Source organism: Oncorhynchus clarkii, unplaced genomic scaffold, assembly GCF_045791955.1.
Source record: "Oncorhynchus clarkii lewisi isolate Uvic-CL-2024 unplaced genomic scaffold, UVic_Ocla_1.0 unplaced_contig_13377_pilon_pilon, whole genome shotgun sequence".
In the NCBI taxonomy this organism is placed as follows: domain Eukaryota; kingdom Metazoa; phylum Chordata; class Actinopteri; order Salmoniformes; family Salmonidae; genus Oncorhynchus; species Oncorhynchus clarkii.
In genome coordinates this window covers 52516-67500 of record NW_027258296.1, presented here as the reverse complement: position 1 = coordinate 67500, position 14985 = coordinate 52516, and the positions used below count along the sequence as shown (strand labels likewise).

At 45.4% G+C, this 14985-nt stretch overlaps 1 protein-coding gene across 1 annotated transcript in view; it reads left to right on the top strand.

Moving 5' to 3' along the window:
- LOC139396498 (phospholipid-transporting ATPase ABCA3-like) overlaps positions 1–14985 on the top strand; it is a gene marked incomplete at its 5' end in the record, with an annotated part of 56901 nt that overhangs the window by 17639 nt on the left and 24277 nt on the right. Inside the window, 6 exons of the mRNA XM_071143520.1 lie at positions 4902–5075; positions 5282–5463; positions 8822–8959; positions 11488–11617; positions 11968–12122; positions 13646–13801. Of these exons, the coding sequence (XP_070999621.1) occupies positions 4902–5075; positions 5282–5463; positions 8822–8959; positions 11488–11617; positions 11968–12122; positions 13646–13801 (935 nt within the window). The remainder of the gene's footprint in view (positions 1–4901; positions 5076–5281; positions 5464–8821; positions 8960–11487; positions 11618–11967; positions 12123–13645; positions 13802–14985) is intronic.

Genomic DNA, 14985 nt, shown 5'->3' with positions numbered 1-14985 from the left:
TCTCTCTCTCTCGGCTCTCTCTCTCTCTCTCTCGGCTCTCTCTCTCTCTCTCTCGGCTCTCTCGTCTCTCTCTCGGCTCTCTCGTCTCTCTCTCGGCTCTCTCTCTCTCTCTCTCGGCTCTCTCTCTCGGCTCTCTCTCTCTCGGCTCTCTCTCTCTCGGCTCTCTCTCTCGTCTCTCTCTCTCTCTCTCTCGTCTCTCTCTCTCTCTCTCTAGGCTCTCTCTCTCTCTCGGCTCTCTCTCTCTATCTCTCTCGGCTCTCTCTCTCTCTCTCTCTCTCTCGTCTCTCTCTCTCTCTCTCTCGGCTCTCTCTCTCTCTCGGCTCTCTCTCTCTATCTCTCTCGGCTCTCTCTCTCTATCTCTCTCGGCTCTCTCTCTCTCTCTATCTCTCTCGGCTCTCTCGGCTCTCTCTCTCTCTCTCTCTCGGCTCTCTCGGCTCTCTCTCTCTCTCTCGGCTCTCTCTCTCTCTCTCTCTCTCTCTCTCTCTCTCTCTCTCTCTCTCTCGGCTCTCTCTCGGCTCTCTCTCTCTCTCTCTCGGCTCTCTCTCTCTCGGCTCTCTCTCTCTCGTCTCTCTCTCTCTCGTCTCTCTCTCTCTCGGCTCTCTCTCTCTCTCGGCTCTCTCTCTCTCTCTCTCTCTCTCTCTCTCTCGGCTCGCTCGCTCTCTTTCTCTCTCGATGCGCTCTCTCTCTCTCTCGGCTCGCTCGGTCCCTCTCTCGATGCGCTCTCTCGATGCGCTCTCGCTCTCTCTCGATGCGCTCTCGCTCTCTCTCGATGCGCTCTCGCTCTCTCTCGATGCGCTCTCGCTCTCTCTCGATGCGCTCTCGCTCTCTCTCGATGCTCTCTCGCTCTCTCTCGATGCGCTCTCGCTCTTTCTGCGCTCTCGCTTTCTCTGCGGTCTCGCTCTCTCGGCTCTCTCGCTCTCTCGGCTCTCTCTCTCTCTCTGCTCTCTCTCTCTCTCGGCTCTCTCTCTCTCTCTCGGCTCTCTCTCTCTCTCGGCTCTCTCTCGGCTCTCTCTCTCTCTCGGCTCTCTCTCTCTCTCGGCTCTCTCTCTCTCTCGGCTCTCTCTCTCTCTCTCTCTCGGCTCTCTCTCTCTCTCGGCTCTCTCTCTCTCTCGGCTCTCTCTCTCTATCTCTCTCGGCTCTCTCTCTCTCGGCTCTCTCGGCTCTCTCTCTCTCTCTCTCTCTCTCTCGGCTCTCTCGGCTCTCTCTCTCTCTCTCGGCTCTCTCTCTCTCGGCTCTCTCTCTCTCTCTCTCTCTCTCTCTCTCTCTCTCTCTCTCTCGGCTCTCTCTCTCTCGGCTCTCTCTCTCTCGGCTCTCTCGGCTCTCTCTCTCTCGGCTCTCTCTCTCTCGGCTCTCTCTCGGCTCTCTCTCTCTCTCTCTCGGCTCTCTCTCGCTCTCTCTCGGCTCTCTCTCGGCTCTCTCTCTCTCTCGGCTCTCTCTCTCTCTCGGCTCTCTCTCTCTCGGCTCTCTCTCTCTCGCCTCTCTCTCTCTCGGCTCTCTCTCTCTCTCGGCTCTCTCTCTCTCTCTCTCTCTCTCTCTCGGCTCGCTCGCTCTCTTTCTCTCTCGATGCGCTCTCTCTCTCTCTCGGCTCGCTCGGTCCCTCTCTCGATGCGCTCTCTCGATGCGCTCTCGCTCTCTCTCGATGCGCTCTCGCTCTCTCTCAATGCGCTCTCGCTCTCTCTCGATGCGCTCTCGCTCTCTCTCGATGCGCTCTCGCTCTCTCTCGATGCGCTCTCGCTCTCTCTCGATGCGCTCTCGCTCTCTCTCGATGCGCTCTCGCTCTCTCTCGCGCTCTCGCTTTCTCTGCGGTCTCGCTCTCTCGGCTCTCTCGCTCTCTCGGCTCTCTCTCTCTCTCTCTCTCTCTCGGCTCTCTCTCTCTCTCTCTCTCGGCTCTCTCTCTCTCTCTCTCGGCTCTCTCTCTCTCTCGGCTCTCTCTCTCTCTCGGCTCTCTCTCTCTGCTCTCTCTCGGCTCTCTCTCTCTGCGCGCTCTCTCTCGGCGCTCTATGCTCTCTCGCTCTCTCTCGATGCGCTCTCGCTCTTTCTGCGCTCTCGCTTTCTCTGCGGTCTCGCTCTCTCGGCTCTCTCGCTCTCTCGGCTCTCTCTCTCTCTCTCTCTCTCTCGGCTCTCTCTCTCTCTCTCTCTCTCTCTCTCGGCTCTCTCTCTCTCTCTCTCGGCTCTCTCTCTCTCTCGGCTCTCTCTCTCTCTCGGCTCTCTCTCTCTGCTCTCTCTCGGCTCTCTCTCTCTGCGCGCTCTCTCTCGGCGCTCTATTTATTTCTCGGCTCTCTCTCTCAGCGCTCTCTCGGCGCTTTCGCTCTTTCTCTCGGCGCTCTCTCTCTTTCTCTCGGCGCTCTCTCTCTCTCTCTCAGCGCTCTCTCTCTCGGCGCTCTCTCTCTCTCGGCGCTCTCTCTCAGTTGCTTTATAAAACACTGGGGTCATGCATTGTGAGAGTAATTGACTTTTCTGCATGCAGACCATTCGTATACAGACCTTCTCAAGGCTGTGCCTATGGGGTCATTAGAGTAATTGCCTGGATATCGGTGAAGCTGAAGAGAAGTGTTCATTCACACCTTGTGTTCCCGTCATCACATCCATCATGCTTCTCACACCTCTTTGTGTACATCGGTTCATCAAGGTGTGTGTGTGCCGAGATATGTTGCCTTTCACAAGGACGACTAGTGTGACAAGAACTATAAAAGCCACAAGTACAACATACTTTGTTATTCATAAAGTGTTGAGCATTTTCCATAGACTGTCTTTTGTATTTGGTATCCATTTTCCATCTTCACCGTGTCGTGTCTGGACTATCATTACATGTGAAGACTTATTTATATCAAATCAGTTCTCTAGGTTTAATTATTAATTAACAAGGAAGTCGGGGCACCACAGAAAATGTTGATTTACAGAGTTATAATTTTTCAAATTATAACTCTTCAGATATTTTAATATGTGATCAATTACAGTCTTCTATTAATTAATTGTTATTATTACCTCATCGGTTCTCATTACTGAATGTCGCAAACCCTTGGATATCTGCACTAACCCTAAGTCAAGAATCAGCGATATATATAATTTGGCTTAATTATTTATTTACTAACTAAATAATCCCACAGAATTACATAACAAACAAACAGTAGATATTTGGGTTACTATATGATACAAAGAAAAAGTCCCTAGCGGACAACGCCAATATGATGGCTTGGTAAACAAAGGAAAGGGGTGGGGACTCAGTGGAAGAGACAAAATGGATTCACTACACACAGTGGATAATTATATTCACTGAAATGCTAATCCTTTGCACATGAATGTCCGCTCATTCGAGAATAATTGCAATGTATATATTTATGCCCCTATGTCACTGTTGTTGGAATCGCCTGTCTGTCTGCTAGAGAGTCAGTTCATCAGCGAGTCTGTTTAACTTCTCCAGAAGTCACCATGTCCTTCGTGGTTGTAGGTGGTTAGAATGGATACTTCAGAGTACCATTCGGAGATGTTCTCATAGATGCTTTGGCGTGTGTCGGTATTCTCGTTCTAGACTTACGTCATTTCTAGCTGACTAGTAATTATGCGTCTAAGATTTACTCTTATTCTGTAGTGATCGAAAGTCTCAGAGTTTAACCATTTCCAGCCGTATAACTAAAACTACAGCTGTATGGTCTATAGAATTGTAGCCATTCCAACGTGGTGACTATGTCCCGGCGTTCTGATTTATTAATGTATATTTTGTAGGAAGTGGGTTTTATACTCTGTGGGAAAAGGGGCGGTTCTATGACGCCTGATGCAATGTCTGGGCTCACTGGGGTGTGGCCACTGACTAGTTAACTTTATAACTAACTGTTCAACTGTTCTGCCTGCGGCTATGGAATCCTGACCTGTTCACTGGATGTGTTACCTGTCCCAGACCTGCTGTTTTCAACTCTCTAGAGACAGCAGGAGCGGTAGAGACACTCTGAATGATTGGCTATAAAAAGCCAACTGACATTTACTTGTTGCACCCTCGACAACTACTGTGATTATTATTATTTGACCCTGCTGGTCATCTATGAACATTTGAACATCTTGGCCATGTTCTGTAATAATCTCCACCTGGCACAGCCGAGGACTGGCCACCCCTCATAGCCTGGTTCCTCTCTAGGTTTTGGCCTTTCTAGGGAGTTTTTCCTAGCCACCGTGCTTCTGCACCTGCATTGCTTGCTGTTTGGGGTTTTAGGCTGGGTTTCTGTACAGCACTTTGAGATATCAGCTGATGTAAAGAAGGGCTTTCTAAATAAATTTGATTTGATTTTGATTTGATAGCTAAACAAGTATCTTGTTTAGAAGGCCAACATGACATTACATCTTCTCACAAATAGTTTCATATTCAATCATATATTGTACACAACATTCAGGTAGAAAATGAATAACAGAGAAATTCCACTTCCAAAACTACCATTTATTCTGTGCTACCATCCTTCCTAATGTCAACAAATAAAACAACTCTGACAGGATTGTTCTTTAAATACCCACGGACCATTCCCACAAAAATAGAAATATTGTTTAATCCTCCAATTTTTGGGAATAGGAGTTGAACCAAGAGAAGCTCTTTATTTCCCCCCTCTTTCTGCATGACCAGGGGAGAGAATCTCTGCCAGGAATTTATGACCTTTTGTAAAGTCATAACTTGTGGTGGGAGAGCGAGAGGGGGGGATCCACGATATACACCCCAAAGGGCCACGTTGTGACAACTGTTTCCCCCCTCCAGACCTTTCCCTCTCAGCGTGTTTAAGGAGATCAGTTTGAGCAAGGCCATCTACAAAATCACTAATGACAAGTTATTTGGGATCCAAGGGGATTTGTAGATCAGTGATTCTCTGCAGTCTGACTGCTATAATCTTTCTCAAACACACTCCGTCTCTCTCCCTCTCCAGCCAATGTGGCTGCGGCGGCGGGCGGCTTCATCTACTTCCTGTCCTACCTGCCGTACGTGTTCCTATGGCCTCGCTACGACCTCCTTAGCCACGCCCAGAAGGTGTCTGCCTGCCTCATCTCCAATGTGGCCATGGCCATGGGAGCGCAGCTACTAGGCATGTTTGAGGGCAAAGGTGAGCCATGTTCTCATGAGACTCACACAGAGAGACTCACACAGAGAGACGCACACACACTCCCACCAATGCCTTCATACCAATGTTCTGTTTAAATACCAACACTCCAATTATGAGTCTTCACAATCTATACACAATCTATTTCAAATGTCTCTACCCAACTTTACTCCCTCTCTCTCCTCCCGTCCATCCCCCCCTTCCCTCAGGTACGGGGATCCAGTGGTGTAACCTGTTTGAGTCGGTGACGGTGGACGATGACTTCTCCCTGGCCCAGGTGCTGGGGCTGCTGCTGCTGGATGCCCTGCTCTATGGCCTAGTGGCCTGGTACGTGGAGGCTGTGTTCCCAGGGGAGTACGGAGTCCCTCTGCCCTGCTACTTCTTCCTACTGGTACGTAGGAGTGGGTGTAGGTTGGGTCTGGGTGGTGGTGTGGGGGGGAGATAAGGTGTGTGTGTGTCCATGAAGTCAGTGTTCCCAGGGGAGAAATCTATTAGAGCAGGGGTGTCCAACTCATTTCATTGAGAGCTGAGTGTCTGCAGGTTTAAAAAAATAAATAAAGCCCTAAACAAATGCGTGGAAATGACTTACTGTTCAAGTTCAAAGAAGGAGTAAAAACCAGCAGACACTCGGCACTCTGTGGAATGAGTTTGACACATGCGCGTTAGAGATTTGCCCGTTGACCCCTAGTCTGAGAGGAATGCAGAATGACAAATTATTTTTGTCAGACAGTGAGAGTGAGGCTGGCTGTGTTTCCTGGACTGGAAACCCAAACATGTTCATTAGGACACACAATAGCAAAATGTTTTGCAATGGAAGACGGTGGGTCCCTAATGAATTTGATACCACGATAGGGATACTCAGCCCCTTAAAGTTTGAGAACCCTTGCATTCGGCTTAGACAGATGTCTTTGATGGTTCCTTTAAGGTTCACTAGGGTTAGACAGATGTCTGATGGATCCTTTAAGGTCCACTAGGGTTAGACATATGTCTGATGGATCCTTTAAGGTCCACTAGGGTTAGACAGATGTCTGATGGATCCTTTAAGGTCCACTAGGGTTAGACAGATGTCTGATGGATCCTTTAAGGTCCACTAGGGTTAGACAGATGTCTGATGGATCCTTTAAGGTCCACTAGGGTTAGACAGATGTCTGATGGTTCCTTTAAGGTCCACTAGGGTTAGACAGATGTCTGATGGTTCCTTTAAGGTCCACTAGGGTTAGGGTTAGAGCAGAGGGGGAGGAGAGAGGAGAGGGAGATGTTCTTAATATCCACTTAGCATTAAATATGTCAGACTAGGAGGACTTAGATTGACTCCCAGTAAGAGAGACTAAGATGATCACATTTTTATTGAATCTGTGCTGGAAGGGAAACGTATTTAATTTGCTGACGTGGTATCCAGTAGAGGTCGACCGACTGATTTTTCAACGCCAATACTGATTATTGGAGGACCAAAAAAAGCCGATACCGATTAATCGGACGATTTAAAAAAAATATTTATTTGTAATAATGACAATTACAACAATACTGAATGAACACTTATTTTAACTTAATATAATACATCAATAAAATCAATTTGGCCTCAAATAAATAATGAAACGTTCAATTTGGTTTAAATCATGCAAAAACAAAGTGTTGGAGAAGAAAGTAAAAGTGCAATATATGTAAAAAAGCTAAAGTTTAAGTTCCTTGCTCAGAACATGAGAACATATGAAAGCTGTGGGTCCTTTTAACATGAGTCTTCAATATTCCCAGGTAAAAAGTTTAGGTTGTAGTTATTATAGGAATTATAGGACTATTTCTCTCTATACGATTTGGATTTCATATACCTTTGACTTTTGAATGTTCTTATAGGCACTTTAGTATTGCCAGTGTAACAGTATAGCTTCCGTACCTCTCCTCGCTCCTACCTGGGCTCGAACCAGGAACATATCGACAACAGCCACCCTCGAAGCAGTGTTACCCATGCAGAGCAAGGGGAACAACTACTCCAAGTCTCAGAGCGAGTGACGTTTGAAACGCTATTAGCACCCACCCCGCTAACTAGCTAGCCATTTCACATCATTACACCAGCCTAATCTCGGGAGTTGATAGACTTGAAGTCATAAACAGCAGAGCTGCTGGCAAAACGCACAAAAGCACTGTTTGAATGAATGCTTATGAGCCTGCTGGTGCCTACCATCGCTCAGTCAGACTGCTCTATCAAATCATAGACTTAATTATAACATAATAACACGCAGAAATGCGAGCCCTAGGTCATTTAATATGGTCGAATCCGGAAACTATCATCTCAAACAAGACGTTTATTATTTCAGTGAAATACAATGAGCCAGGCGGCCCAAACTGTTGCATATACCCTGACTCTGCGTGCAATGAACGCAAGAGAAGTGACACAATTTCACCTGATTAATATTGCCTGCTAACCTGGATTTCTTTTAGTTAAATATGCAGGTTTAAAAATATATACTTCTGTATATTGAATTTAAGAAAGGCATTGATGTTTATGGTTAGGTACACGTTGGAGCAACGACAGTCCTTTTTCACGAATGCGCACTGCATCGATTATATGCAACGCAGGACATGCTAGATAAACTAGTAATATCATCAACCATGTGTAGTTATAACTAGTGATTATGACTGATTTTAAGTTTAATGCTAGCTAGCAACTTACCTTGGCTTCTTACTGCATTCGCGTAACAGGCGGGCTCCTCGTGAGGCAGGTGGTTAGTGCGTTGGACTAGTTAACTGTAAGGTTGCAAGATTGAATCCCTGAGCTGACAAGGTAAAAATCTGTTGTTCTGCCCCTGAACGAGGCAGTTAACCCACCGTTTCTAGGCCGTCATTGAAAATAAGAATGTGTTCTTAACTGACTTGCCGAGTTAAATAAAGGTTCAATAAAGGTGAAAAAAGAAAAGATTCTGCAAAATCGGTGTCCAAAATTACTGATTTCGGATTGTTATGAAAACTCTCGACAACAATACAATGCTTGTACTGTCCATTTCCATGGAAATTCATTTTGTGAGTTCAGCAGTACTGCAGTAGTGCTTACTCCCTCCCTACTCAGTTAACCATTCCATAGTCGTTTACATTGTAATTTATATCCTTACTGATGAACGAGCATGGGATGGATAGCTAATTAATTAAGCATAATACAGAACACCCACTTCCTCATCCCAACCTTAATTTACAGTCATAGCTGTTGTTCTCCTTCAAGAGGGCCGTTTTGTTGATTTATTTTGGTGTGTGTGTGTGTGATGCATTGTTTCCCAAACTTGGTCCTCAGGACCCTAAGGGGTGCATGTTTTGGTTTTTGCCCTAACAATACACAGCTGATTCAAATAATCAACTAATTATCTAGCTTTGATCATTTGAATTGGCTGTGTAGTGCTAGGGCAAAAACCAAAACGTGGAGCCCTTGGGGTCCCGAGGATCGAGTGTGGGAAACGCTGGTGTAGTGTCTTGATAAGGAGCAGAGAGGCAGAAAGGTTATGTAACAACTCAATGACTTCCCCATTAGCAGCCGTATCGGGTGGTTTTGTTTTGTCAACTAATCATGGTCTTCAGTTTAGAATGGTTTTAGTTTCATCAGCTGTGTTGACTAGGGATGGGGGGAAAGTGTGACTACTCCGGCCCCGAGGACTGGAGTTGCCCATCCCTGACTAGGTATCTTTCTGATACTGACCATAAGGGTACAAGCTGAGGAAAGAGAAGCATTCCACTTATTTTCTTTCTCCCATTCCCTTTCTCTCCAGCCGTCCTACTGGTGCAGCAGCCCCCGCATGGCCATGGTGAAGGAAGAGGAAGACGTGGAGAAGGCTCTGAAGGGAGAGTTCATCGAGGAGGAGCCAGCCGGACTGGTCTCAGGAGTCAAGATCAAACACCTGAACAAGGCAAGGTCTTAAATGCAACCTGTCCACCCAGTCCCAATTCGATCCCTACCCCTCCCCTTGGCTGTAACAATATGATGTCTGCAGATATGTAGAGTGGAAGCAACACAGTGGAAGCTCCTCCACTACACTGCTTATACTGTCCAGACTATTCAGTTCCCTATACATAGAAGGCTTGGGCCAAGGAGTTGGGAGCGAATTGAGACTGAGACATCAAGTGGTTGAACATGTTTTTACAGAAAAAGAAAGCCCCTTGTAGCTTTACCATTATGGGACTATGCCTTTATTTCAGTGTGGTCCTCAACATGTAAAAGAGCATCTCATTTCATATTGTTATGTAATGATGTTTTTGAACTGGAACTAGGCAGGAGGAGATTTTTGGTACATTTTTTGTGTGTTTTCTTCAGTTTGAAGATTAATCAACACAACCCAGGGCTGGGTAGATGAAACACTTTGCTAAGTTTGGGAGAAGGAGATGAGGAGAAGGATAATGGAGAAGGCGATTATGACGCTAGGCCCTTAGACCCAGGGCTGGAGATGAGGTGATTACACCCAGGGCTGGAGAGGGATAATAAAGAGCAAAATAATGACTTCCCTCAGGGATAGGTAGGCCATTGTTATCATTAAATTAGTTTATTAGTTGCATGCACAAGGTCGCAGATGTAATTGCAGGGTACAATGAAATTGTTAGGCTCCAAACAGTGCAGGAAGTTTTTGTCATGATGCTCCTATATTGCCCGTGTCAGAGTGATGGAAATGGGGAGAACAGGCCGTGGCTCGGGTGGTTGCGGTCCTTAATGATTTTCTCCGTGGATAAATAGTCAGTTGTAATCACTTAGATGGAATGATTTTAATCCAGGGATAGGTAGGCCATTGTAATGATTTTAATCTAGGGATAGGGATGCCATTGTAATGATTTTAATCCAGGGATAGGTAGGCCATTGTAATGATTTTAATCCAGGGATAGGTAGGCCATTGTAATGATTTCAATCCAGGGATAAGTATGCCATTGTAATGATTTTAATCTAGGGATAGGGATGCCATTGTAATGATTGTAATCCAGGGATAGGTATGCCATTGTAATGATTTTAATCTAGGGATAGGTATGCCATTGTAATGATTTTAATCTAGGGATAGGGATGCCATTGTAATGATTTTAATCCAGGGATAGGGATGCCATTGTAATGATTTTAATCCAGGGATAGGTAGGCCATTGTAATGATTTTAATCCAGGGATAAGTATGCCATTGTAATGATTTTAATCCAGGGATAGGGATGCCATTGTAATGATTTTAATCCAGGGATAGGTAGGCCATTGTAATGATTTTAATCTAGGGATAGGGATGCCATTGTAATGATTGTAATCCAGGGATAGGGATGCCATTGTAATGATTTTAATCCAGGGATAAGTAGGCCATTGTAATGATTTTAATCCAGGGATAAGTATGCCATTGTAATGATTTTAATCCAGGGATAGGGATGCCATTGTAATGATTTTAATCCAGGGATAGGTAGGCCATTGTAATGATTTTAATCCAGGGATAAGTATGCCATTGTAATGATTTTAATCCAGGGATAGGTATGCCATTGTAATGATTTTAATCCAGGGATAAGTAGGCCATTGTAATGATTTTAATCCAGGGATAGGTATGCCATTGTAATGATTTTAATCCAGGGATAGGGATGCCATTGTAATGATTTTAATCCAGGGATAGGTAGGCCATTGTAATGATTTTAATCTAGGGATAGGTATGCCATTGTAATGATTTTAATCCAGGGATAAGTAGGCCATTGTAATGATTTTAATCTAGGGATAGGGATGCCATTGTAATGATTTTAATCTAGGGAAAGGGATGCCATTGTAATGATTTTCATCTAGGGATAGGGATGCCATTGTAATGATTTTAATCTAGGGAAAGGGATGCCATTGTAATGATTTTCATCTAGGGATAGGGATGCCATTGTAATGATTTTCATCTAGGGATGCCATTGTAATGATTTTCATCTAGGTATGCCATTGTAATGATTTTAATCCAGGGATAGGTAGGCCATTGTAATGATTTTAATCCAGGGATAGGTAGGCCATTGTAATGATTTTAATCCAGGGATAAGTAGGCCATTGTAATGATTTTAATCCAGGGATAGGTATGCCATTGTAATGATTTTAATCCAGGGATAGGTATGCCATTGTAATGATGTTAATCCAGGGATAGGTATGCCATTGTAATGATTTTAATCCAGGGATAGGTATGCCATTGTAATGATTTTAATCCAGGGATAGGTATGCCATTGTAATGATGTTAATCCAGGGATAAGTATGCCATTGTAATGATTTTAATCCAGGGATAGGTATGCCATTGTAATGATTTTAATCCAGGGATAGGTAGGCCATTGTAATGATTTTAATCCAGGGATAGGTAGGCCATTGTAATGATGTTAATCCAGGGATAGGTAGGCCATTGTAATGATTTTAATCCAGGGATAGGTAGGCCATTGTAACCATTTAGATGGAATGATTTTCATCCTGCCAGGAGTTCAAAGTGGGTAACAAGACGCGGCAGGCTGTCAAGGATCTGACAGTGAACATGTTCGAGGGCCAGATCACAGTTCTGCTGGGGCACAACGGAGCCGGGAAGACCACCACACTGTCCATGCTGACAGGTGGGACGCACACACACACAGCCATACACATTGCTACTTTTCCCTTGTACAATCTACAGACCGAATTGAAAACAGAACCGCAAGCATAGACAGGCCAGTGTGCCTCCTCTTAAAACCAAACTCACAATAGGCTTTGTATTGTACAACTCACTCCTTATGTTTGTCTGTGTATCCTCCAGGTCTGTTTCAGTAGCAGGGCCTACATTAACAGCTATGTTTCTCTGTGTATCCTCCAGGTCTGTTTCAGTAGCAGGGCCTACATTAACAGCTATGTTTCTCTGTGTATCCTCCAGGTCTGTTTCAGTAGCAGGGCCTACATTAACAGCTATGTTTCTCTGTGTATCCTCCAGGTCTTTTTCCTCCCAGCAGTGGCAGGGCCTACATTAACGGCTATGACATCTGTCAGGACATGGCTCTGATTCGCCACAGCCTGGGCCTGTGTCCGCAGCACGACGTGCTCTTTGACAACCTCACTGTCCAGGAGCACCTGCTATTCTACACACAGGTAAGACATGCAAACACGCAGGCAGGCACCGAGACAGGCAGGCACCGAGATAGGCAGGCAGGCACCGATGCGGGCACGCAGGCACCGAGACAGGCAGGCAGGCACCGAGTCAGGAAGGTAGACAGGCACCGAGACAGGCAGGCAGGCACACAGGCACCGAGTCAGGGAGGCAGACAGGCACAGAGACAGGCAGGCACCGAGACACGCAGGCAGGCACCGAGTCAGGGAGGTAGACAGGCACCGAGACAGGCACACAGGCACCGAGTCAGGGAGGCAGACAGACACAGAGACAGGCAGGCAGACAGGCACCGAGACAGGCAGGCAGGCACCGAGTCAGGGAGGTAGACAGGCACCGAGACAGGCAGGCAGGCACACAGACACTGAGTCAGACAGGCACAGAGACAGGCAGGCAGACAGGCACAGAGACAGATAGGCAGTCAGGCATGCAGGTACAGAGATAGGCACGCAGGCACCATTCCCCTCTACGTTCCTTACATTCCGTCCTCTTATCGTTCCTTTTAAGTTTACTTTCTCAATTTCACTCTAACTTTTCCTCACATTCCATACTTCCCTTCTTCCCACTTATGTCTCTCGCGCTCACTCTCCCTTGCTTTCTCTCATGCTCTCGCTCTCTATTGCACTCTCCAGCTGTGGTATGTATTCCTTATGCCTCTCATCTCCAGCTGAAGGGTTATTCCTTATGTCTCTTTCTCTCTCTCGTCTCCAGTTGAAGGGTTATTCCTTATGTCTTTCTCTGTCTCGTCTCCAGCTGAAGGGTTATTCCTTATGTCTCTCTCTCTCTCGTCTCCAGCTGAAGGGTTATTCCTTATGTCTCTCTCTCTCTCGTCTCCAGCTGAAGGGTTATTCCTTATGTCTCTCTCTCTCTGTCTCGTCTCCAGCTGAAGGGGTATTCCTTATGTCTCTCTCGTCTCCAGTTGAAGGGTTATTCCTTATGTCTCTCTCTCTCTCGTCTCCAGCTGAAGGGTTATTCCTTATGTCTCTCTCTCTCTCTCGTCTCCAGCTGAAGGGTTATTCCTTATGTCTTTCTCTGTCTCGTCTCCAGTTGAAGGGTTATTCCTTATGTCTTTCTCTGTCTCGTCTCCAGCTGAAGGGTTATTCCTTATGTCTCTCTCTCTCTCGTCTCCAGCTGAAGGGGTATTCCTTATGTCTCTCTCGTCTCCAGTTGAAGGGTTATTCCTTATGTCTCTCTCTCTCTCGTCTCCAGCTGAAGGGTTATTCCTTATGTCTCTCTCTCTCTCTTGTCTCCAGCTGAAGGGGATTCCTTATGTCTCTCTCTCTCTCTCGTCTCCAGCTGAAGGGTTATTCCTTATGTCTCTCTCTCTGTCTCGTCTCCAGCTGAAGGGTTATTCCTTATGTCTCTCTCGTCTCCAGCTGAAGGGGATTCCTTATGTCTCTCTCTCTCTCTCGTCTCCAGCTGAAGGGTTATTCCTTATGTCTTTCTCTGTCTCGTCTCCAGCTGAAGGGTTATTCCTTATGTCTCTCTCTCTTTCTCTCGTCTCCAGCTGAAGGGGTATTCCCAGGAGAAGATTCCAGCTGAGGTGGACCGGATCATCAGGATTCTGAACCTGGAGGACAAGCGACATTCCCACTCCAAGACCCTGTCAGGTGGGATGAAGAGGAAACTATCCATTGGCATCGGCCTCATCGGAGACTCCAAGGTCAGTATTGGATTGTGTCCCAAATGCCACCCATTTCCCTATTCAGTGCACTGCTTTTGACCTGAAGGTATTGCCTTGTCACTCAATTCAAAATGACTTTATTAACCCCAGAGGGTTAGTTAGCGTGGCATTGTCAAAGTACAGGCATAACATAATTGCATGAATAAATACATATTCCTTTTCCACATTTTGTTGTGTTACAGCCTGCATTTAAAATGGATTACGTTGAGATTGTTGTCACTGGCCTAAACACAATACCTCATAATGTCAAAGTGGAATTCTGTTGTTTTTTTATGTACAAAAAATATAACGCTGAAATGTCTTGAGTCCATAAGTATTCAACCCGTTTGTTATGACAAGCCTAAATACGTTTAGGAGTAAACATTTGCTTAACAAGTCACGTAATAAGTTGCATGGACTCACTCTGTGTGCAATAATAGTGTTTAACATGATTTTTGAATGACTACCTCATCTCTGTACCCCACACTTACAATATGTAAGGCCCCTCCGTCTAGAAGTGAATTTCAAACACAGATTCAAACACAGATTCAACCACAAAGACCAGGGAGGTTTTCCAATGCCTCGCAAAGAAGGGTACCTATTGGTAGATAAAAAATAAATTAGACATTGAATATCCCTTTGAGCATGGTGAAGTTATTAATTACACTTCTGATGGTGTATCAATACACCCAGTAACTACAAAGATACAGGCGTCCTTCCTAACACAGTTGCCGGAGAGGAAGGAAATTGTTTAGGGGTTTCACCATGAGGCCAATGGTGACTTTCAAACAGTTACAGAGTTTAATTACTATGAGAAAACTGAGGATGGTTCAACGATAATGTAGTTAGTCCACAATACTAACCTAATTGACAGAGTGAAAAGAAGGAAACCTGTACAGAATACAAATATTGCAAAACATGCATCATGTTTGCAACAAGGCACTAAACTAATACTGAAAAAATTGCAAAGAAATTCACTTTTTGTCCTGAATATATAGTGTTATGTTTGGGGCAAATCCAGTACAACACATTACTGAGTACCACTCTTCATATTTTCAAACATCGGGGTGGCTGCATTGTGTTATGGGTGTGCTTGAAATTGTTATGGACTGAGGAGTTTTTCAGGATAAAAAAAAGAAACAGAATGGAGCTAAGCACAGGCTAAATCCTAGAGAAAAACCTGG